The following is a 25,818-nucleotide window of genomic DNA, read 5'->3' on the forward strand; positions in this document are numbered from 1 at the left end:
TGACCCACACTGAAAGCTTCTCTGCCTTTAGTAAGACAGCTGCATCAGTCTGGGGCATAACGTATCCCAGTGCTAGAGTATGAGTAAATTGCTCTGGAATTTTAATCTGGTATCAGGTAGCATAGCGCAAAAGAAGGCTAGCGCGGCTGCCTATATTCTCTTGGGCAGCTGTGTTGGATTTTCAGTGCCTGTTAGTGTAATCCGTGAAAGTTCACTGTAACCCATTCGTTTCGATGTAAATTAGGAAGTCCTTAGAGCCCTGTACTTTTTAATTATAATAACAAGGTAATGCAGTAATTCAATTGTACCTGTTCTCTTTCAACACAGTAAAGTGCTGCTGGGTCGAGATCACAGTTTTACTTTGTAGGTGTGCTCAGGCTGTGATCATCATCATCATCAGCAGCAGCAGCAGCAGCAGCCTGACTACACCCACTGCAGGGCAAAGGCCTCTCCCATGTCTCTCCAATTAACCCTGTCGTTTGCCACTTGCGGCCACTGTATCCCCACAAACTTCTTAATCTCATCCACCCACCATTTTTTCCTGTGTGTGTGTCTTTTTCGCCATTCTGAAATTCAATCATACAAATGGATTGATGCATGTAGTGTCAGGTGCGTAATGTGATACCACCAGCTCACCCCAAGCTGTGCTCAGATTTGCCTCATTGCTGCAGGAGCAAGAAGGCAGGCTTGAGGCTGAGTGGTGCAAAAACATGATTTTTCAAGAATGTCTCTGTGGAAATTGCAATTAATCATGTGAATTTGCTTTCATTTTAGGAGCCGCACACAAGCTGGGCGCCTTTCCATGCTGATCATGCTGGCCAGGTACGCTTATGGTTACATTCCTAGGTTGTTTTCATAATGGCAGTTGTGGATTTCTGTGTGGTTTTAAAACATAAATTGTATAAGTATTTGGCCTGCCACAAAAGTATAGTGGTGCATTCAAGGCCAGTGTTACAAAGGGATGTTTTGATTGCTGCAAGAACTTGAAGGCCCCTGTGTGGTCACTGTGGAAGGCCCCCTCCCTACTTAGGAATTGCTATTTGGGTTACTCAGTCATTTGGCAGAGGAATAGTGTATAGAGATAAGGGATGGAAGAATGCTTCCAACTAAAGAAAAAAATCCAGCAAGCAGTCATAGAAGCAGAAGTACAAAAATGGCAAGGCTTTCTCTAATTTACATCGAATCTTTTTCACTTAGACTTCTTATTGCATACAACGGCTGATGCTTGGCTTACACACATATTTTCTTTAGGTATGCAGTAGGTCTCACATTCTTGTATGATATGGTCACGGTGCCAAAAAATGATGGTGGTGTTAGAAAACTCGGAATATAGAGGAATTTTATTGCTGACCTTATGGAGAACTATGGTAGCTGTGCAGTCGTTATAAATATCTTCCAATATTTTCACATAACACTCTTCTACACCCTGATTCCACAATGCCTGCATGGCAGCTGTGGTTCCACCGAGTCAATTGCTGTCTGGTTGTCAATGAAGGCTATAATTGGGGTTGGTTATATTCTGCCCATTTCTCTATCACCTGATTGATTGCATGAATGTGGTCTCTTGTTGAGTATCCTTTACGAAAGCCTGCCTGATCATTTGGTTGATTGAATTCGAAGGTTGTCCTGACTCTATTAGTGATTACCTTAGTAAATACCTTGTAGGCAATCGATAGTAAGCTGATCGGTCTGTAAATCTTCAAGTCCTTGACATCTTCTTTCTTATGAATTAAAATAATGTTCGCATTCTTCCAAGCTCCTGATACGCTCGTGGTCACGAGGCAAGCGTGTACAGGGTGGCTAGTTTCTCTAGCACAATCTCTCCTCCGTCCTTCAACAAATCTGCTGTTACCTGATCCTCACCAGCTGCTTTGCCCCTTTGCATTGCTCCTGAGGCTTTCTTTACTTCCTCCCTCGTTACTGGCGGGATGTCCCATTGCTATGCTCTACTGCCTCTCTCCGTAACATTCTGATTACATTCACTACTGTAGAGATTTGTGCAGAACTCTTCGGCTACTTTAACTATCTTATCCATATTGCTTATGACATTGCCCTCTTTGTCTTTTAGCGCATACATCTGGTTTTTACCTGTGATTAGTTTTCTCTTCACTGATTTTAGGCTACCTCCATGCTTTAGAGCATGCTAGGTTTTCTCCATGTTAAACTTTCTTATGTTGGCTACCTTGCACTTATAAATAACTTCGATAGATCTCCTAGTTCTATTCTATCTCTGAAGTTAGACGTCCTCATGCTTTGGCGTTTCTTCATCAGATCTTTCGTCTCCTGAGATAGCTTGCAGGTATCCTCTGGAATGATCTGACCACCTACTTCTGCAGCACGCTCCAATGAATTTAAATATGTATTTAAAGATAACAGTTGAGGTGGGAGATTGAGCTTCGAGATTTGCACTTCAACTCGGGAGTTATGCCACTGCTACACAGAATACTTGATCGCCGTAGAGATATTTCATCATCTGGCACCAAGCTGCTGTGGCGCCACTGTCACAGTTGATAATTTTGCTGGGAAGCTGTTGTAGCGCTCACACAGTTTTGAAAAGGTGGTATTCATTGTTTTTGTGCTATTGGCAACAGTGATAATATGCTTGCTGCAGTGTTTTGTGACTAGCCTTCTTTTTTTTTAGTGAAATAAGTTGTACATTTCATGTTGAGTATTCTTTGAGCGAATAAATTGCTTTGATTTTATTCCTTCGTGTATAGTTGCGAGTGCTCCATGTCTGAGTGCAAATTTCTACCACTAAAAAGCCTTCAAAATCTTAATAGATGTCCACACTGTTCTAGGGACTCAGTGGCTATTGGAAATGCCCATTTAGCTGTATTCAAGTGCCACTGAGTTAATAGCCATTTGAAAGCCTTCAAAATGCCTGTGTGACACGGTTATTAGATTTTGTGCAGGTTTGATGCTGAGCAGTCTGCGTACTTGAGTCGGGTTTTCCAGTGTCTGTATTTCAAACCTGAAACTTTTCGAAATCATCATTAGTTCATTAATGGAAGAAGTACTTGTGCCCTTTTCTGGAATTTCCAGAAAACAGATTAACTGAATTTTTTTGCATATACTCCTACCTTTTTCAGGTGCTGCATAGTGAGAACCTGTATCAAGACGCCAACCTGCTGGACTTGGAGAAACTGAAGAAATTGTTTAGCCACTGTGTGGCACCCATCATGAGGGATGTGGCATTAATAAAGCCAGTTAAGGTGACCTTATCTATGTCCTTTTGCAAGCATGCTACACACATGAGAACCATCCCACGAAGCACCGTTTCTGCAAAGCTTGTTATCTCACAACATGCATGCTGAATGAGGCAGTGACAGACAGATGAGGAGGCCTTAATGCAGTACATTAGCGTACCGTGTTGAGCAGTGATGTAGGAGACTTGCAGCCATGCAAGGTATTATCGGCATCATGATGGTAACTCCATTAGACACTGTCTAGTGCTCTGTGAGCCAGACTCGGCTCTTGAACATTCTGGGACTCACCCTTGGCTCTCGGACATTCTGGAAGCCTTACCCGGCTTGCGCATATTACTCGAGGATGTCTCCTGCTGTACGAGCCTTACGTGGCTTGCGCACTTACGTGAGAGATGTCTCGCGTTTGCGAGCTTGCTCAGCTTGCGCAAATTATGTGAAATATGTCTCGCGTTCTGCGACCTCGTTCAATCGTCGCATTTAGCGTGGCAATAAACACGCAAAGATAGGCACGCAGAATTCACGCTCAATATTTTCAATAGGGTCATGTACATAAAACATCCCATCATTGTAATAAATAATATTTTGAAAAACAAAAATCATCGTGGCGCAGTGGAATCGTCCCCGTGGAGCCGCTGTTCCATCATTGGCGTCACTACAATGCCAAAAATAACATTGAAAATGGCACAATGCCCATCTCACTCAAGTTTTGTAAGGAGGGCTCTGTCGTGCGGTTAAATTAGAACAGTAGAGGAAAAGTTGCTTGTCCGCCTTATGGCCACCTCACGGAGGTGGACTCCGCCGCGTTTGTAAATGAGCCGTATATTTGCTCAACACGGCAAAAGATCCCCACCGCTACAGGGAAGCGGGGGGCAAAAGTTGTTGGCCACTTACTGTCTGCTTGAAGAGACTGACGTGATAGGTTAATTGGTTAACGCCCATATATGCAGAACTGGTCATCCTCTACTTAGCGTTCCTAGATTATTGGGAGCCATCACACCACTCCTGGCGAAGTGATGCAGTGGTTAAGCGATGCGCCACTGCCCTGCAATGGCATACGCAGCCACCGGTGAGGTTTGCGCTACGCAGCTTGCTCTTGCCGAGCAACCTCTAGAGGCCAATAAATAATTTAACTGCCACCTACCACGGTGCGCAGTTTACTCGCAACCCGGCGGACAGGTTGTGATGACGCCACAAGTTACCCAACCTCGGTGTCCCACCGGCCTCCTTGGTTACTTCTCTGGAGATTTATCGTGAATTTTTCGCTCACGGTCACAGCGCCGACGATACCGACCTCACCGGATTTTTTGCGACAAAAGATCCTTAACGCTGTCGCGTTAGAAAGACGCGTGTCGGATGCTCAGTAATGGCCGGCAGCCAGGCCCGTCAGCGCGGCAAGCAAACGTAGTCTCGCAAACCATGTTCGTGTAATGGGCTACAAAGCTGAAGACAACTGCCCAGGATACAACGTCTGTGGTTATCGCCGCTTCAGTGCAGTTTAGGCCCAAATGCCACATCAATGCCGAACTGCCTCCCACACGATTTCTATCATCCCTTCCCATCACCGTACCCTATCTACGGATAAAGTGTAGACCTCCTTCTACTCGCATCACACATACCCATGGCCACTCAGCGGGATACAAATGACTTGTTTTGGGTACCTGGTATTCAGTGCCTAACAACAGACTAAACTTGCCCATATAAATTGGTAACGCGGACGTGGAATGCGAAAAAAAAAATTGGCAGTGGCTTGGCTCTAGTTAAGCCTGGATATACAAGCGAAAAGCTGCAATTGTGCTTGGTTCGACGTCATGGCTGTCGCAGTTCGCGCACAACGCACTGGGAGCACCACGATAACGGTGTAGGCAAGCGCGCTATATAGCCCTCCTTGCGCATGCGTAGTAACTGTAACACGCGGTTGCAGCGCAAGGTCAAACAGTGGCGAGGAGGCGAACGCACAGTAGTAGCGCTGGTGAGGAGGTGGCGCACATGCGCAGTAGCGCGCGGCTGCACCGAAAGGTCAGGCGGCGGAGTCGGCGCGGCGGCGGCTGCGGCCACCTGCGCAACGCGTGACGTCACTCGGTTTCGCGCATGCGCAGCTGGGGTAAATGTTGGTTTCGACGGCTCACGCGAAGCGCGGCTGTGGTGCGGGTAGTGAAGCTTTTCGCTTCAAACCTCTTCTTTATCTCTGGCTCTAAACTACTTCCTGCAACCTGCTGTATATTCGCCAAGTGGCAAAAAAATCGAATCACCTCATATAGAAATGTGGCATAACCAAAGGCCCTAAAATGTTTCGAGCATATTGTCATCGAGGCCAGACTGCATTTCACATAAAAAATCAACGGATAGCAGCACGAGATAATCAAGCGATCATTTTCTACCTCTATATAATGTATATATTATATATATAGTCTACCTCTGATATGGCACAACTCACAAAGATCAATGGAGGCCAGGCCAACCTAGATAGTGTCGTTTAGTATAGGAATAGCTGTCACTGAAACCAACCGGCCTATCTCGCCGTTCTGGTGACTGCAGAAGAGGATTCGTGTCTCAGTTCGCTTACCGACAATCCGCTATTTTGCAATTGGCCTGGTGCTGCAGATGAACCTGTCATCGAATAGCCGAAAGTGCAGTGGATGCTCTTAGCACGAGCCGAATCCACTGCTCAGTGGTTATGGTGCTCGGCTGCTCACCCGAAAGACGCGGGTTCGATCTCGGCCGCGGCGGTCGAATTTCGATGGAGGTGAAATTCTAGTGGCCCGTGTATTGTGCGATGTCAGTGCACGTTAAAGAACCCCAGGTGGTCGAAATTGGCGGAGCCCTTCACTACGGCGTCTCTCATAGTCTGACTTGCTTTGAAGTGTTAAAACCTCATAAAACTAAAGCCACATGACTCATGTAGCGCTCAACTTTTCCTTTATTTTAGAAGAGCGTAATGGTTGGCTAGATGTTTTTTTATGGCTAGGGAACAGCGCAGGGACGAGACACAAGTCACATTCAAAGTCACACATGGGCGCTGGCCATCAACTGATTTTTATTTCGAAGTACAGGGAATATATAACAAAAAGCAAAAGGGGGTACATGGAACAGAGGGTTGCTCGGTCACCCGAATTCAGCGAATAGTCACGTCGTCAAGCAAAACATGTTTTTGCGAAAGAAGTGGCGGTGTTTGCGCGACGAGCCTTTGCACCCCCCTCTCTCTCTCTCACCGTCTTTCGCTGCCACTTCTTTCACAAACACATGTTTTACTGGACGACGTGACTATTGGCTGAATTTCTGTGACCGAGCAAGCGTCTTAGTGATGCGCCCACCTTTTTTTCTTCGTTATATATTCTCTACTCTTCGAAATAAAAATCAGTTGACAGTTAGCCCCTGTGTGCGCTTTTGAATGTTCCATGTGTCCCGTCCCTGCTTTTCCCTAACCATGGTTCTTATATCTTCAGCCATGTCTTCCATCTCTGCAGCCCCTATCAAGTTGCATGGGACGTCTGAGTACAAAGCTGCATAATATATCATTTCTTCAATAAACTGCATGTGCAGAATACTTAAAATAGATATCAGCTATCCACAATTAAATCCCTCTAACAAGAAATGGCATGCAGTTTACGCCGGATATAACAGACTCGAAAGGGAGTGAGAAATAGTTCAATTTATTGATAATTCGATATATAAAATACGGCGATAGGCTTATCGGTAACCGACTGGTGTAAATACAGCGGCGCAATGTTAGCAGCGAGATTCTTGCAGCGACGTCCTGCCCGCCGGCATACCGGCAGCACACCGCTCAATGGGCCTCTTAGGCCTAGCACATGTTGCATCGAAAACGCAGTGGACAGTGCATTGGAACAAGGCACCGCCAATCAAAATAGATGCAATGTTTAATGGGTGCAAAATAAACGTAAGAGAATCTGAATTAAAAGCGTTCAGCAGCGAGGCAGGATACGGGACAGTTGCCACAAGCCTTTGGGCAGTGAAGTTGCATTCACCGGATTCCAAGCAGTACACTGAACGTCAACACTTGCTCAGAAGGGCAAAGTCACGTTCCAATAAGCCTCCAAGATTGATGGTAACCCTTAAGCACACTCCCAATTGCCCTTGTCACATGGTATTACAGCGCCAGCACTTCATGCAGGTGCCTGAGACCTCGCAACGGACCTGTCAGCATGATCGAAGTCATCGAACGCTGGATTATAGAAGAGCACTTGCATGACTGTTGAGTACAGTTCAGTGTACCGATGGTTGTACTGAACAAGATTCTGATGGCGGGCACAAAACAGCTGTCATTTCCGTCGGATTTAGAAGCTCATATTGTAACAGTTTGATATGAGAAAATATTCCCTATATCCGTGTTCATTACATATACCCGGCATGGACTTCTGACATTCTAGATCCGCAGGCATTCTTGCTCACATTTGAAATGAAAATAGATTTCTTGTTGTAATCGTTTTTGTTATTAATCTAACGGATGCCCCCGAAGCTATTTTAGCTGGTTGCGAAATCTTGATGTAATTTCGAAACTTTGAATTTCTAAACTTTCTAAAGCTCTTTCCAAATATCAGCCTTTTTATACCTGATGCCAAGGCGTGCTGAAAATGACGGAGACGAAGGTGTGACAAGACATAGAGAAGCGCTAACCACCGGATTAATTTTTTATTCGGAACAGTGGTCATAATGAATACGAATGTAAAATTGTTCTTACGGGCAGCATCCCTTCTCCCATGAAGCTAGAGAGTAGGTCGATTCGAAACTTGGTCTAAAATTTTCTTTTCTCTTTCAGCTGCTGCTCTATTTGGGTCAACAGTTGCAACCATTCGTTGCTCGCTTCGGATGAACTGCTGCGCCATGTGGAACGATTCCTTGAGAGTAACAGTTAACCTCTTTACTTTTAGTCTCGAGGAGAACTAATAGTTTTGACAATGCAGTTTGTTGTGGAAGGAACCAATGTTTCGCAGAAAACAAAGAAAAATCGCCTAGAGCGTACTGTGCGCGGAATGTTTTCTTTTGTTTTGCTTTAATATTTATGCCTGTACTTTGAAATCCAGCTGAAACTATAAAGAACACTGCAGGCATCTGCAAACAGCTCGAAGCTGCACCAGGCTTTTCGAGTAAAAGAAGTAGTAATTCTTTAGTGTCTCCGTCTTTTTTATTTTAGGCACATTTTCTAGTGCAAAGAGGTACATACAGGGAAAACTAAATCAGCCCTGTGGCACCACAATTTGTCCAAGCAGCTGCCGGCAGGACTGGTTGTAAATTTCAATGCTTGCTGCAGGGCAGTGTTGTTGGTACATATGCTGGCATCGCCTTGGAACAGGTTTGTCCACCGTGCTGCTAGTCTGAAGAAGTCGGCATGCTGTTAAAAAAAAACGAGTATATTGGTTTTATTGTTGCAGAGCTTAACTGTGACCAGTAACGGCATGACGTTTCTTTAAAGAAAAACACCGGTGACATTTTTTCTTGGTTAGATTACACTCTGGATAAGTGGGGCATGTCTATTCACTGTTTATGATGTACATAGGTCCTACCATGATTTTATCAACTGGCATGATCAGAAAGCTCTGACACTGTGCGAGTGGCTAGTCTGGTTTTTCAATGCGCCTCATCGGGTCTTAGTGCACATTATTACGATTTTTCCAAACGTGTTTGCTGCAGAATCTTCCCTAAGCTTCGCTAAGAATGCGCGCGCAACATAGACATCCAGAACGAAAGAGCTCTTCAATATCGCTCCGCATAATGGCTAACCCCTAGAAAACAGCGCAGAATGAATAGACAAAGAGGAAACAAGCGACAGGACAAGTGCTGTCGTCGTCTATTCGTGCTTCTGCGCTTTTTTTCCGCCTGATAAGGGACTACTAACATGCCGAAACCTGTTTTTTTTTCTGCAATGAAAGTGAATGCCACGGAAAAACTGCGTGTGTAGTGATCTCCGCCCTCAGCGGCGCCCAGCTCTCGCATGGGATACTTTTGCATCATCGATTCAGAAATTGAAGTTGCCAAAGTTATGGCTGTCAAAAACAGGCGGCGCAAGAAAAAAACTATAACCGAGAACTGCTCGAGGGAATAAAACAGAGATGCCTAATCATGGCATTTACGCCAAATTTCCCACGTGCCGGGCTCATAGTTCGTTTTGATGCATCCTGTAGGGCTCATCAGACAAGGTTGGCTTCGTGCGCCTGGTTGCAGTACACATGCTTGTTCCACCGGATATGCTCTGGCTGCAGCATCTGCCAAAAACTACAAATCTTCTCCGTTCACAAGGCTTCGTGACAAAGCATTACGATATTCATTTAAAATTCAGTGCTAGTTCGCCATACTACTACCAGTGAGCGAGCGGAGAAGGCAATAATGAAGTCGTTTCTATACCGATGCTCTTCGTAAGGCAGAAGAGGGAAGTGGGAGCGACGCGATTTTATGAATGCATGCTATTTCAGAGGGTTCTGAGGAAGATTTTTATACTACGGGAAGCCGTGTAACTTAAAAAAATGCTTTCATAAATGTTTTAAAGAAAAATTTTGCGTGCGTCGCCATTAGATCATACATGAGGTCCTGCGCGCGAAATGAAACTGCAATATTCCCACCTTTTCTTAAAGAATTAAACGCAGTTAGTTTGGCAAAGCATGCGTGCCGTCCTGCTCACAAATTTAGATCTGGAATTTTATAGAATGTGCAAACAAATAATTTTTACGCAGAAATACCGCTATAAAATGTGTCAGTGCTATGGCAGGCATGAAATCATGAAATGCAGAATATAGCATTAAGGTGTTTCTACAACACCTTAATCAGCACCTTTAAAAGGGTACTGAATGTGAGCTTTATATACTTTGCCTTGCGGGTGAACTCATCACGGAGATGTTAATCAGCCTAATTGTAACGAAATAATCTGTTTCCTTGCTTTCGAGTCTTTTTGTACACACCTTTCTCAGATTTGATAAACTCGCGTCAGCCACACCAAATTTTAATCTATTTTGTTCATGACGGAAAGGCATAAATTGTCATTGATGAGTTGGCTGCGTGCACGCTGATGTTATCGCCATTTCGCAAACACACTTCATTCCTAAGGTGTTCGATGAAGTAGGACATAGATGCAAGGCCGCTAATTCGTGGTACCCTAGTCCGAGTAGTACTTTGTGGGTGTCATTTGCGAAGAACGCCTAGCTGCAAAAATCATTAACATAGTAAACCAACATATGCGCATATTTCTGCGCTTACGGCCATTTTTGTGCATTCCACTCACCCCTTATACCAATCCGCTCGACGTAGACCAGGATGAAGCAGCGCTTTCGACGGTCCGCATACAAAACCTTGTATAACTTGAATGCGCCACCTGCATAGGTAATTGCACGTCAAGAAAATGGTCCACATATTTTACACACCTTACAAATGCATTTTTTTTTCTTTTTTGGTCACTATCAATTATTTTACAAGTTTTAAAGAGCTAGAAATCCTAATTTCTCAGTAATTAAATTTATAAGAAAAACCACTGCCCACTGCTGAACTTTAAAAGAAAATGTACTGCACTTGAAAGTTATAACCCCGAGAGCATGACTGAGAATAATTTCAGGACTCTAGTAAGCGAAGAACACTGTATATTGCAGGCTGACATTCTAAACGCGGAAGAGTCGCGAGGATTACGGCGCTGCTGATACTTAGCTGAGCGCTCAAAGAACGGAAACTGCGACGACAACCATTTGCACACAGAGATTACATTGAGGCGGTCAAACTCTAGTAGGGCCATATTAACTGAAAATAAAGCAGTTTTCTTGGGGGGGGTCCAAGGATTAACTGATCCTTTATGTATACTAGGAGAGCGGCAGCTAGAAGAATAGTTTCCGAACAGTATGCATTACGTTGAAGTCAACCAGGAAAAGCACACGAAACAGAAAAATGTACTCCATAAAATACGCTACGGCCTATTAGAAACATTTCTCGAGAGTCGCCTTATTGGACTAAGCCTCAGAACTGTTCAGCCAATTTTTTGCCCTACTATTGATGCTTTATTCTCTACGATAGAGCCTTTCCTTTTGTGTCACTCGGCGCTTTTTTACACGGAAGCCCTCAAGTCCTCATCGAACAAATTAGCAAAATTTTGCCACTCATAAAATTCGTCATCGGCTGCAGGCAAGCGATGTCACCAGACCGCATAATCCCTGTAGTAAAATGGCAGTTTGGGCGAGTTGGTTAAGCATCTTGTAATAAAAACAGCGCAAGGACACAGGACGAGAACGGAGAGTAGACACACACGGCGCTGAACTTGCAACTAAGTTTATTGGAAAAACGCGCTGCTTTTCAAGGCAGGGCGTCAAGAAAGCGCGCGCATGCGCTTTGTCAAAAATACACTTATCGGGTAATAAAATGTCTCCTAAAGGCACGTGTGATTATCGGTGCTAACCACTGTTTAGCAACTTCATTTCCTTAGAGGACAATGCTACTGAAGGCTGGCTGACACATCTGTTTCCTTTCCTCAAGATATGAAATGCCTCTGCTACTTCCCTCGTGCTACGATCGTTATGTATGAACAAGATTTCGGTGTCAACGAAAAACGGGGTGCACTTACACTCGAGACAATGCTTGGCCAAGTTTGTTGAACTCTTACCCAAAGAATTTTGGTGCTCCAAAAGCCGTACATAAATGCAGCGACCTGTCTGGCCAATATAAGTACGGCCACAGGACAGAGGAATCTGGTAGACCACAGCAACCTTACACGAGACGAACCTGTTTGCATGATTAATTTTACACCCTGTTTTCTTTCCCATTCCATCCCTCTTCCTTTGAACAGCTGCCCCCACTTTGCCTACCTTATTAGGTGCCGAGAACACAACGTTGACACCATACTTGGCCCCCACTTTCTTGAATCTGTGCGAAAGGGAATGTACGTACGGCATTACAGCTATATTCTTTGTTCTATCGTCCACACTGGCGCGCTGCTCAGAGTCACGTTCGGAGGTTTTCAATTTCTTCAGGATCTTTTCCGCACACGACACAAGAACTGAGTCTGGGAAACCGGCCTGCTTACAGCGGTGTACCTGGGCGCAGAGGCTAGTCTTCATTTTGTGAGAACAGGATTTCTTTAACGCCATACTCATGCACCCTGTTACTATCCCGTTTTTTACTAGTTTCGAGTGGCAAGACCTATAGTTCAGCAGGGGCTTCTCACTCCGAGGGGAGTATTTCCAGCACACCACGTGGTCTTTTTCGAAGACCAGCAGTAAGTCCAAAAATTGTAATGTGTTATGCTGAGGAATTTCATCCGTAAATTTCAGTCCGGACCCTTTCCTTACAAAACAATCTAAAACACTTGACACGGTTTCTGCCTGAGGGGACTTCACAATCACAAGGTAATCATCAACATACCTAAAAATGCGTATAAAACCACCTGCCAATTCATTCGCCACTTCCTTGTCGACATGACTAAGGAAGATGCTGCTGAGCACCGGGGCTACTTTAGATCCTATACACACGCCAGACTTTTGCAAGACTGTTTGGTTTTCCCAAGAAACATACGTATTCTTGAGATAGAAGGTGAGGAGTTCCAGAAAGGATGCCGTAGAAATTCCGCATCTATCTTGAAAAGCATGCTCGTCATTTTGATCTTCAATGGATTGCTGTACATATTGCAGGAGAGGCACATGCGGTAGAGAAAAGAACAGATCTTCCACATCTATACTAAAACCAGAACAGTCTCCAGGGTTGTCACTGAGTAGAAAGTTAACAATTTCCTCTGAGTTTGGAACCAGGAACGGGTCATTCACATGCAGTGTTGAAAGATGTCTGTTTAGGTACGTGGAAACCACCAACTGCCAAGAGCGATGCTCGGAAACTATTGCCCTGAACGGAATCTCCGGCTTATGTGTCTTGGCCGCGAAGAAGATTTCCAGAACCCCTAGCTCAGCATCTTTCACCTTCTTTGCTAGCCCTTCTAAATTAAGTTTAAGCAGCAGAGCCTCTGCCTTCTGTTTACAACGTGCTGGTTTTACCTTGGCGGTCCTGAAATTCTTCATCACTGTATGGCGGGCTTTCTCGGCATAAAGGTCTTCCGATAAGACAACAAAAAAACCTTCTTTGTCCGACTGCACCGCTCGAAGCTGCCTATCACACAGATAGTTTACCAAGGAACTAAACCGGTTACTCTGTCCTTTAGTAGTCTCACAATGACCTACAACATCTACACACTCAGAAACACATTTTGAGCGGTCATCTATTGCTGCCCTAGACGATACACTGCGAGCAAAACCAAGTTTTTCAAAAGTCTTCATACCGGTTTCCAAACAAAACTTTGGTCCTAGGCGTAGGGTCTTCTCTTGGCGAGGATCCACGGTGATGTCCCCAAGCACCAAAAGTTTGCCTTCAGCTTGCTGCCGCTTGGCTGCTCTTGGAAACGAAGAGCGCACAGTTTTCCACAGGAATTCCGTGAGCTGTTCTGTAGTCTTGCACCACTCGCGGAAGAGGCGTTGATTCCGGCGTACATCCTCGCAGCAGCACCTTGTCCAAAGCATATCCTTGAAAAACCTCGCCTGCCTCCAATATTCGCTCTGGATAATCTTGCACATTCTCCTGGTATGGCCCACAGATGGTCTCAACATTCCACACATAGCTTGTAGATCCGTAGGGCAGGTTCCATGACGGAGATGGTAGGAGGCTGAGCGGGCACGGCAAATGCACACGGCGATGAGCGGAGACAAAACAGCTGGTTGTGACAAATCCAGATGTCGACATGTAAAAGAGGCCCCGGAACTAGAAATGAACTGTAGTAAAATGGCAGTTTGGGCGAGTTGGTTAAGCATCTTGTAATAAAAACAGCGCAAGGACAAAGGACGAGAACGGAGAGTAGACACACACGGCGCTGAACTTGCAACTAAGTTTATTGGAAAAACACGCTGCTTTTCAAGGCAGGGCGTCAAGAAAGCGCGCGCATGCGCTTTGTCAAAAATACACTTATCGGGTAATAAAATGTCTCCTAAAGGCACGTGTGATTATCGGTGCTAACCACTGTTTAGCAACTTCATTTCCTTAGAGGACAATGCTACTGAAGGCTGGCTGACACATCTGTTTCCTTTCCTCAAGATATGAAATGCCTCTGCTACTTCCCTCGTGCTACGATCGTTATGTATGAACAAGATTTCGGTGTCAACGAAAAACGGGGTGCACTTACACTCGAGACAATGCTTGGCCAAGTTTGTTGAACTCTTACCCAAAGAATTTTGGTGCTCCAAAAGCCGTACATTAATGCAGCGACCTGTCTGGCCAATATAAGTACGGCCACAGGACAGAGGAATCTGGTAGACCACAGCAACCTTACACGAGACGAACCTGTTTGCATGATTAATTTTACACCCTGTTTTCTTTCCCATTCCATCCCTCTTCCTTTGAACAGCTGCCCCCACTTTGCCTACCTTATTAGGTGCCGAGAACACAACGTTGACACCATACTTGGCTCCCACTTTCTTGAATCTGTGCGAAAGGGAATGTACGTACGGCATTACAGCTATATTCTTTGTTCTATCGTCCACACTGGCGCGCTGCTCAGAGTCACGTTCGGAGGTCGGGCTCGGAGGTCGGAGGTCGGGAGGTCGGAGGAGTCACGTTCAGCGCCGTGTGTGTCTACTCTCCGTTCTCGTCCTGTGTCCTTGCGCTGTTTTTATTACAAGACGCATAATCCCCACTAGCTGGATGTCACAAAATTCGGCGCGCTTTTGAAAAAGCAAACAAAATCTGCGCTGCACGGACGCGTCTCTCCGGCGCGGTCGTAAAACGGGGGAAAAGGGATCCCCCGCGACTAGTCTGCTGTGCGTTGCTGAGTCGCTGAGTCGTGTGCTTCTCCTTTGAGTCCGAGACAGCTACCCCCACACGCTCTAAGGGTGTCCGGGAGCTTCACGCTAAAAGTGCGAGAAGTTGGGTGACACTGGAGGAGAGTGACGTCAGGACAGCAGGGCTAACGACAATTCCTGTTAAAGCTTCAAATAATTCTAATGCTTTCGGACTACCAACAAAGTATATTAAGGTGTCTCCGAATTTTCTTTCTCGCGTCTTCTTTATTTTTCTCCCTTGCCTTTGCTTGCCTTGCCTAGGCAAAATCCGCCTCACAGGGACCTTCAAATGCACAATAGCTTATTGACGGCCCCTAATAACGACTCTAGACGTAAAAGAAGCAACATAAGAAATTGCTGACGCTTAGTTGAAACTTCGTTGACAACACGTCCAGGCAGGACCGAAAGGAAGCCGTGTGCTGGACTCCATGGCTGTTATATTCGAAACTCCAGTAGTTGACTTGGAGCCAGAGCTTTTTTTTTTTTTCAACGGGTCTCGTGTGTCTAAGTCTAGTGGTCCGCAGCAAAAAGGTGGCGCTACTGCTGCTCTCTGCCCTCTAGCGAGGAGTTGGGCCATGAGTGGTATTGCTGGAGCTAGTGAGAGGTGCTGGCGCCAATGAACATTGCCAATTGCCGTTGTCGCTGCGGAGAGACGGGCAGTAAGGGAAGGGGTACTAAATTGTTGACAAGGTGGGCTTCCAGCAGCCGCTCCAGGGCCACCGACTCGGCGGCGCCGTTTGTGGCATGGGCGGTAATTGCGGTCTTAGGGATGGCGGTGGTACCATTGATAGGCCATTCGTGTGGGGATGGTACACGGTGATGTCCAGGCCAGTCGGCATGAAAAGGGGAAGAAGGTCAGTGAAGAGAGGTGATTATAACTGCTTACCACGGTCCGTGACGATTGTAGGCGGATATCAAAGGAGACTCCCAGTAAAAAGGAAAGCAGACGCTACGGTTGATGAACAAATATCGGCCAAGAGGGTTACTTCAATCCAACGGCTGCGCCTGTGCGCCAAAGTACCCGGCGGCGTTGGTTTGCTGGAACTGGTCCGACCAGGTTGATGTGGACCGTCTCAAAGCGGACGTGTGGTGGAATGAATGCAGTGGCTCGAGGAATGTGGTGGCAATAAACTTTCGCTAGTTGGGTAGAAACACATAGCGCCCCCACTCACGAACATTAAAGTTAGTGCACTGGCCGCTGGCAGCGATTGGCCCCATCCTTTTGCGTTTCGCGGATTTCTGGGTGGGCCATGCTTTTCATGTTGTCGAAGATCTGCTTGCGGCACATATCAGGCATAAATGTTCAGGAAGGACGCTTGGACCAATCGCAGATGAGAATGGTGCCTTGTATTTCGGTTTCGACGAGTTTTAGAGCTTCGGTATAAGCCCGAAAACGCGTCCGCTCGGAGTCGGTTAGCTAGGTGGCAATAAGGTCAGTATGAGAAAGCGGGTGAAGCGCAGTCACGGCGTGCACAAGACTGATAGCGCCAGCAGGAAAGTTGCCCGTGCCGCTGTCGTGTTGGATTTCTGCGTTATAGTCGGACACGTACGCAAGCTGACGAACCTCTCGAGGAGTTTGGAGGCTGCCTGGAAGGCCCACATGTATCATCGTAGCGACGAGGGGGTTGTAGCAGTGACCAGCTGATCGACGTGATGGCAAAGCTGATATTAATATGCTGACGTAATAGTCTGCACCGAACGAGAAGAGATCGGTGCCTGGTTGGCAGAGGTGGTTGTGGTGGAGCAGCCGTCGATGGCAATTTGTGGAGGGTTGTTTCTTACTACGGCGATCTTGTCGGCTAAGTCGGCGCAGTAAGGCAAGTCTAAGTGAAGGCAGCACCAGAATCAGCTGGACGTTCGCCGAAAGTCGCTAGAGGAACAGCTCTCGCTGAAGAGGGTCATCCACCATGAGGGCTCATGGACCGAGAAGGTGCGATATGCGAGGTAAAAGTTGTCCGAGGTGGCTTTCAGTGTTTATAGAAATTGCTCTATCTGCGTGCGCTCCGGTGCATCAATGCGTGCTAACCGCCGACTTGAGCTTGTCGTAGGGATCCGCCGGGGGTCCAAACAGAACCGGGCCAGAATGCCAGGACGCTCTTCATGCGCGATGGAAGGTAATAAAAGATGTGCAAATCCTGATATGGAGCGCATCGAAGTGTGCCTCTATATGCAGAAACCAGAGCGCTGATTTGCTCTGCCTATAGGGAAACAGTCAGAACAGCAACAGCTGAGAGGCGCTCCATCGTCTGGCTGACAGAGGCGGTACCGATTTGCGTTCCGCGTAATCGGGCGCAGAAGTGGATCGATGTTTCGTTCCGTCTTTTAGCACTGCTAAACAAGGGCAACGTGAGTCAGCAGCTGTATAGTGCAGGCGGAGAAAGAATTAGTACCCAACAGCCTGCTGGACTCCAGAGAAGGTTTATTCTGGTCACCAGAAGCCGACACCGAGCCTGAGCTTTTCTGCCACGCGTCTCCTGTATAAGCGTTTTTCTTGCCTGGGTTCATCATCATCAACATCCTGACTGTGCTAACTACAGGGCAAAGACCTCTGCCATGTCTCTCCATTTAACAGTACTGCATATTGGGCGATTTCGTTGACATACATCTTACAAAATTTTTAGCGCGAAAAAACAAGATGTATCTCTCCATTTAACTCTATCCTTTGCCAGCTGCGGTCATCGTATCGCCGCAAACTAGTTAAACTCCTCCACCCACCTACCTTTCTGCCGCCCCCTTCCACGGCTGCCTTCTCTTAGAACCCACTTCGTTGCCCTTAAGAACCAGTGTTTATCTTGCCTTCGCATTAAATTGCCTGTCCAAGCTCATTTCTTATTCTTCATTTCGACTAGGATGTCATTACCCGTGTATGTTCTCTCACCCCCTGTGCCCGCTTTTATTGCAGTTGTAGTCCGCGTGCACGGGATAAAACTGGAATAAGACTTCATTAGACATCGCGGAATAGGGGTGACCAGAAATTTTATCGAGTTGGTATATTATTCTGGAAAAAGAATCAGCCAACAGACCTTAAAATAAAACGGGTAAGACAGATCTGGCACTATTGATACACAACTTGTAATGTCCATGAGCTTCGCCTTTTACCGCTGTGCTGTTCTTGTCAGAGTCTAGCAATATGCAGCGACATACTAATCATTTTGACGTAAGCAATAGGCCCGAACGTCGCTGTGACCTTTAGCGAGAAGAGTAGGAACCCCCTCACCTACGTCATGAGCAAAACTGAATAAAAGCTCATGGACCCGTACCATATGTTCTAATAAAAAAACACCCATAATTGCTCCTACGCATTTTTGGCTAATGAAATATAGAATTCTAATGGCACAAAAGTTGCGATGTGTTCTTTACGATGTTCGAGAGCACATATGTATCACGGTCACAAAGGTCGCGCTTTTGTACTAACACCATACCGCGGAACACTTCAAACGTTGTATCTGAAATGTCAGTCGGCGAGGCCGCTTCGTTGGGGCAGAGAAAAATAGATTAGATGCCAAAAAACGGCGATTTGTTGCCTCGAGTGCAACACCGAACAATCTTGAGTAATAATTGTTCGCGTCGATCTCCTCGTATAGTTTGGTTTACGGGGTTTAACGTCCCAAAGCGACTCAGGTTATGAGAGGCGCCGTAATGAAGGGCTGCGGAGATTTAGACCACCTTGGGTTCTTTAACGTGCACTGACATCGCACAGTACATGGGCCTCTACAATTTCGCCTTCATCGAAATTCGATCGCCACGGTCGGGATCGAGCTCGCGTTTTTTGGGTCAGCCGCAGAGCACCATAACCACTGAGCCACCGCGGAAGACTATCCACATGTATCCCCGCTACTGTTTCGACACCATTGCGAGTACTCGGCGACCACTCTGAGTTATTTAAAGTTCTCACCAGCTCTGAGGTGCTTTTCCGTATGGTCGCAAGGTTCTTTTTTGTAAACAGAAAGGAAACTTACCTTCTGTTGTCTGATAAGTCAAGGCGTTCGCGGTAGGGTGAGACATAGTTTGTGAAGTTTTCAGCGTAGTTACAAAGGCTTCACTGCTCGGGAGGCATGAAAAAGACGCGGATATGAATATTCTGCAGCAAAATGTTCATTGTTAAAGAAATAAGAAAAAAGCGGAAGAATTTCGGGGGCTTACATCTGATTAGGAGTCGCTGGAGCCGTGTAGTGCACAATATATTTGAACTTGTTCCGTGAAATTCGATCTATTTTTCTGATCGCCTGACATGGAGTGGAAGGTAAAAAGTACCCAGCGTATGTCTGTCTCCTCACGAAGAGCATCTCGTTAACTTCAGTTATCTGAAAAAAAAATGAATTCGACATTTTACTGCTCCTCTCACCATGGTGGTCTTAATTATTTATTTATTTGTTTACTTATCTGAAGACGATGTCAGTCCCTAATTATAACTGTTACAGGAGGGCGTTGATGTACAGGAGTTGAATAAAAAGATGCATATAGCGAGAGCAAAAAAATAAAAAGGGAGATCTCCCAGCAATCTCATACAAACAAAATCAAAAACACAATAACAAACAAGGCAATCAGTTTTGGCCAATTGATCACGCAGCTATTGCGAAAAACTGTACAAACGCTTCCAGTGAAGGTTGTGAAGTAACCAACTTACATGCAAAGTTCTATTCGCGTATTGCTCGCGGGAAAAAAAGAAAAGTAGTATACATTGTGGACACAAGTGTACTTTCGAAGCGTGAATTCGTGCTTTTTGGCGTGTTCCCCTAGAATGGTTGAAAGTGACATATGTAGCAGTATTCGTGTTAAACGTTTTATGAATTAGCAAGCATAAAAACTTGCGCGGTACAAGGGGTAGCGCGGCTTGCTAGCAGACCCGCGGCAGAGTCTGTGCTCTGGTATTTACGGTAGATAAAACGAATCACCTTCCATTGTACTGACTGGAGCATAACTGTGCCATTTTCTGCGTACAGCAACCAAATATCTTTGCGCATTCTAAGATTGGTCGGACAAGAGCGAACAGCTTCATTTCGATAGTAGAAAACGTCAGACCACTTTAAGAAAGAGAACACTCCTCATTGCCTTCTTAGTTGTTAAGCGCATGTGTCTTTAGTCCAAGGTGTTGAGAAATTACGGCGCGTAGGTATTTCTTTCCCGCTTAGGTCTCAGAAAGGTAGTGGAGAGAGAGACAAACATTTTAATGAAAAACAGAGAATTTAGCCGGAGTTTAAAATCATTGGCTTGAAATTCTGGATGAGGAAGAAAATTTGGGATACAAAGAACAAAGAAAAGCAGCGCACAAAAGTTAAAATAAAAGAAATAAAACTGGTCCAATGACAATAATAACATCATAATGGTTGCTAGGCTTTGATTTAGTTTTTGTCGGTGATGTCGGGAATGCTTTTTCTAAGTTAATGACCATTTTCCAGCTGTTACACCACTGCACAACGTTAAGGGCAACGCTTAGCCTTGTTCTATCTTCTTGTTGATTTATTTGCTGGTAGAGCCCGCAATCATCTGCGAACGTACGTAGTTTAGATACATGTGGTTTGCTAAGTCGTTACTGAACAAAATAAATAGAAAAGGTGCTACTACTGTTCCCTGCGGTACTCCGGAGACACCCCTTACAGTATTTCAACCGTGGTCATAATTTTGCACAAATTGCCGGCGTTCTAAATAAAAGTGGGTTATCAATTTAAGAATGGGTCTGTCACCAAGTATATGTTTGAACTTAAATATTAATTTGACGTGTGACACACGGTCGAAGGGATTAGAATAGTCGAAGAAAATTATATCCGCTTGGCTTTGCTTATTATTGCCCTGAACTAAGTCGTGAAAGAGTCCTACTTTTTGGGTGACAGGAGAAAAACCTGATCTAAAGCCGTGCTGATTGGGATCGGTTATGTCTTCGGCCTCATCATGCTGTAGGAGAAATTTTAATATTATGCGGTCTAGAATTTTCGAGCGAGTACGTGTCGCAAATATTAGCCTGTAATTAGATGTTAGTGTTGCGTCACCTGCCTCATAATTAGGGACAACCTTCGCTATTTTTCATTCGGCTGGGAGGCAGCTATCTTGAATTGATTTAGAATATATAAGATGCAGGCACTCATAGAATGGTGCGGCATAGCGCCCCAAAAGGTAGTTTTGGAAGGTCGTCAGGACCGAAACTCTTTTTTTACAACTAAGCTCAAGAGCAGGGATAGAATGCTGGGCACAGTTATGGTCGGAACGCTTGGAATGGGCGTCGACTCACTACTGTGGCGTATAAGGGTATGCAAAAGACCATTATCCACACTGAAAACCGACTGGGGATAGTTCCTGAAGGAGTCGGCATGTTTTTTTTTCCTTCTACGTCAGAACCTATTGAAGTGCTCGATTTTTTCACAACATAGCTCCAGAATTCATGACGTGATTCTTTAATAAAGTTAGTTAGCATAGAGCACGAAAATAGATTTTTAGCCTACTGCGCTTTCTTTTTAACTGTTCTGGCTAGAACGCATATAGTAGCACGTAATTCTGGATTTGTATGACACCTGTTTCTTTTCCGCAATCTTTATACCTTACGTTCCATGTAGATTATTTCCATGAAAGGAAGTCGCAAGATTAACAGGCTTTTTTCGGCAGCCTGACGGGAAAGGGGTTTTAATCTGACAATAACTAATAATTAAATTTTGCGCTCATTCCGAACCACACACACACACACGACGCTGCCGCGGGGGGCTGAGTGGTTATCGCGCTCGGCTGCAGACCCGAAAAACGTGGTTTTGATCCCGGCCGCGGCGGTCGAATTCCGATGGAGGCGAAATTCTTGAGGCGCGTGTACTGTGATTTGTCAGTGGACTTTAAAGAACCCCGGTGGTCGAAATTTCCGGAGCCCTTCACTACGGCGTCCCTCATAGCATTAATCGCTTTTGGACGTTGAACCCCAATAAACTAAATCAACCAACACACACAGACACACAGACAGGGTGTTTCACCTATATTTTTACAGTTTCAAATACAGGATTTTTGAGATAGAGGACCGTTTTTTTCAGCATAGCATAGTCAGCACTTCAGATCATCTGAATGCAGGGGCTGGTTAACTAACACTGAATAATTATATTTGAAGTATTACTGCCAGGCTTCTTAATTATTGAGAGGCGTAATACAGGACATAGTACGTCCGCCGCTATAGACGAGAGGTTGCTGGTGAACTCTCCCGCGGTTCGCTTACGCTACACATAAATGCCCCCGAAAGCAGAAGATTGGACAGCCGCCAACGTAGCTCAGTTAGAGCACCGAACGCGAAATTCGGAGGTTGCGGTTGGGATCTCACCGACGGCATGTGGCCGTTTTGAAGGGAAAAGCTTAACTAGGCTTGTCAACACCGCGCTTCGCGTGAGCCACACTACAGATTTGCAACAGCTGCGCATGCGTGAAACCGAGTGACGTCACGCGGAGCGCAGGTGGCCGCTGAGGCCGCAGCCGTTTTCGCCGCCGCGCGCTAAAGCCCGAGTCACACTGCGGAAACACAACAACGACATGAACCAAACACGTGCGCAAGCGAGCCGTCAACAAGTCGCCTGACCAACTCGTCCCACAGCTTCTTCTCACACTGCGCGAACGGCAGAGAAACGAGACAGGTTGCTGGGGTGTTGCCTCGGTGTGACAGCTTCCGGGAACCGGAACAATGAACAAACAGCGTCCGTGGACCCGGTTGGCGCTGTTGGCCCACCGGGCGAATTTCCTGGAGATATCGAACAACCAAACCAAGCACTTTGCGGTGATTCACCGCTTTTGTCCCTTCCGTGCTTGGAAACGTCGTTTGCAAAGTGCAAAAAAGAGCGCTTGCTTTCGTCTTAACGCTGTCTGCTGCTGTACGGCGTCTTGCAGGCGGGCGCATACAGAGAGACGGGAAGGCTGCCGTGGCCACCGTCGGCTGGCGGATGCGGCCGCCGTGGAGAAGCACGTTTCCTACGATCCCCGTCGCATTCTTGTGAGCAAGCCTACACTTCTGACGAACGCGGCTCTGTAGGGAGCCAAAACGAATGTCTTGTTCCAGGGAGTGCCTCGGCCGCGACCTCCAGAAGTTTATTGACGGGTTTGTGCTCGAGAACCACCCGAGCAGGAGCCGACATACGATTGTGCTAGTTGCTCTCGTGAACATGCCGCCGTCGTACTCGTGCCGCCAGGAAAGTGACCTGATTGCGATGATTGAAGAGAGGCGCTATCCATGGGATATAACAGACCCAAAATGTCAACGGCGTGACCTGAAGGAATCTGTGTATCTAGAGGTCGATATTTGGGACCGTATTTCGCTGGTGAGCGCGAGTTACCTGTTACCTTTCGTGTTATTTTTGAACTTGAGATGAACAAGAAAGCAGTGCTGCATATTTTTCTTTGCGATAGGAATCGTAATAACTTTAGTGAGTTCCCATTTGATTGCACGAATGATGAGTATAATTATACCTTTTTTAGTACTCTCAGAGCGGGGAATAAACTCCGTGAATCATCCGAGATGGTGGTGAATTTGTACTGACCGGCTGGGTTGATAATGCATTGTGGAACAGCAGCGCAAAATACGAAATGCGTAGAAGTAGACACAGGGCAGAGAAAATAGACGCGTGTAGCTCGTATTTAATTCTCTCGCGTGACGGTTTCGAAAACGCCTCGCTCAGCCGCCCTTCCCAGCCTGTCGATCATCCAGCGCGGTTTCTGTGAGGTGGCGGCTGGTCGTCCGAGTCAGAATCGAGCAACGCTGCACCTCAGCCGTCGGGCACGGTCATAATTTGTCCGATATTCTGCAAAACCGCCAGTAGCTACGGCAGCGCAAGGTTTCTCCAGTTTCCGAGGCTGTGCACACGCACGGAGGAAAGCGCGCGAGCAAGAGCAGAGAAGCGCCGGGGAACGCGATTGAAGTGGTTTTCCTGGTGTGACAGAGTGTTTCTGAACAAGTGGCGCACATGAGGCCAACACAGGCTGGCGGGAGACAGCGACACGTTTTCCATTGTTCGTGTTGACGCGGTGTGGCAGGATTACGAACCCGACGAAAACGCTGTTTTGTCGGACGGGTTGGTCGACTGTTTCCGCAGTGTGACTCGGCCTTAAAGGCCGGAATACATAGAGCGTTTTTACCGCGGCGAGTCGTCGATTTTCGCTCGACGGCGCAGATTTGACGCCCGGCGTCGAGAAAAACGCCTGCCGCCGCCGATCAGGACCGGCTAGATTTTGACGCGCGGCGTCCGGTGAGACCGGAAGCGGCGGCTGAAGCGAGCCAATAGCAGCGCAGAAAGCCCGCTCTTCCGATCCTCTGCTTGCCTCCGCCAACATGGCCGCCATGGCCGACGAGCTACGCGGTGTTTTTGGCACGGAAATGTTATTTTCGTGAAAATAAACGCTTCATCAGACTTGAAATGTCGCTTTTTATGCGAAGCATATTACAATAGGTAACCCAAGCCCTTCGTGACGGTTACACGCCGTGCACACCACGTGACACAATGACGTCACGACAGATGAGAGACGGGGCTCCAACTCGTGCCGTCGATGCGGTTGCACGCCGTGCAGACCACGTGGTATGGTGACGTCACGACAGATGAGAGACGGGGCTCCAACTTGTGCCGTCGCTGCGGTTGCACGCCGTGCAGACCACGTGGTATGGTGACGTCACGACAGATGAGAGACAGGGCTCCAACTTGTGCCGTCGCTGCGGTTGCACGCCGTGTGAATCACGTGGTATGGTGACGTCACACTCCCGCGCATTTCGAACGCGCGTTCACACTCGGTGTAGGTGAAACGCTCGCTCCACCGGGCAGGCGGACGCGGCTTCCGTGGCAATCCAGGCGCTCACCCAACGCGCGTCTCGGGGTTAGTCGGCGTTCCGCTGTAGCCATGCCGTTGTCTTCCCCCACGACGAAGGCTTCTAGTGGTTGTATTAAAATGACCAAGTATTCAACCAAAAAAAGCCATGTATTACCAAGCCTAGCCATCAATATGCTTCGCATCTGACTAGGCTTAACCTTAGCTAAGCCTCAGCCATTTTTTTTTGGAGAACACGGCCGAATCTTGGATCGAAATGCGTGCGCTCCCTCCCTGAAGCGAATGTGTCGAAGAAAACCGCAGCCGCTGGTGTCCGCGGCTGAGCGGGCATCCAAAGGTACGCGACGGCATGCATTCGAGCACGCAAATCTTTATGGATACTTACGCGCGTGCTAAAATGTGTACAGTGGTGTCGAAGTGAAACTTTCCTGATTTTAACACAATGGTTAGCGTCGCTGTTCTCACAGACCTCCTTACACAGTGGTGTTTGCCACTTGTTGATCACGTTTGCTTTCGCGTCGAGGGATACGCGGCGGCGCGCCGCCGCTTCAACGTTCCATGTATCTCCAGCCGGGCGTCGCGCCGCCGCGACGTTTTCTGCCGCGCGAATGTCGTGGAAAAAAACGTCGCATGTATCCCGGCCTTAAGTCGTTTGACCTATCGCCGCCGCCGCATGCTACTGCGCATGTGCGTCGCCGCTTCTCCTCCTCGCCACCGTTTTATCCTTCGCCGCCGCCGTCCCAAGAATAGAAGGTTCTTTCGCAATGCGTTGCGAGAACGTGTGCGTGGCGGCGGCAGCCATAGAAGAGGCGGCCATCCTCGCCACCGTTTGCCCTATCGCCGCATCCGTGCGCAGTGCACATTTGGAAGGAGGGGTATATAAGGCGCGCTTGCCCATAGAACAGGCGCAGACACTCGCCATGAAAGGAGAAGAAGCAGCAACAGTCGAACGGCGCAGAAACACCGATCCAGAAGTGGTAGCTTGGGAGTTGGCTGGAAAGCAGCGAGAACTTTTCGCTTCGAGATATCGAGGCTTAACCTTA

The 25,818-nt window shown here is 46.9% G+C and overlaps 1 protein-coding gene across 1 annotated transcript in view; it reads right to left on the reverse strand.

Moving 5' to 3' along the window:
- Positions 1-8,401: 8,401 nt before the first annotated feature.
- Positions 8,402-25,818, reverse strand: part of LOC149328203 (uncharacterized) — a 76,230-nt gene continuing 58,813 nt past the window's right edge. Inside the window, exons 4-5 of the mRNA XM_089558931.1 lie at positions 10,438-10,527; positions 8,402-8,556 (exon numbers count right to left, since the gene is read on the reverse strand). Of these exons, the coding sequence (XP_089415057.1) occupies positions 8,402-8,556; positions 10,438-10,527 (245 nt within the window). The remainder of the gene's footprint in view (positions 8,557-10,437; positions 10,528-25,818) is intronic.

The sequence above is a fragment of the Amblyomma mixtum genome, chromosome 9, assembly GCF_055824585.1.
Source record: "Amblyomma mixtum isolate Tamu chromosome 9, ASM5582458v1, whole genome shotgun sequence".
Lineage (NCBI taxonomy): Eukaryota > Metazoa > Arthropoda > Arachnida > Ixodida > Ixodidae > Amblyomma > Amblyomma mixtum.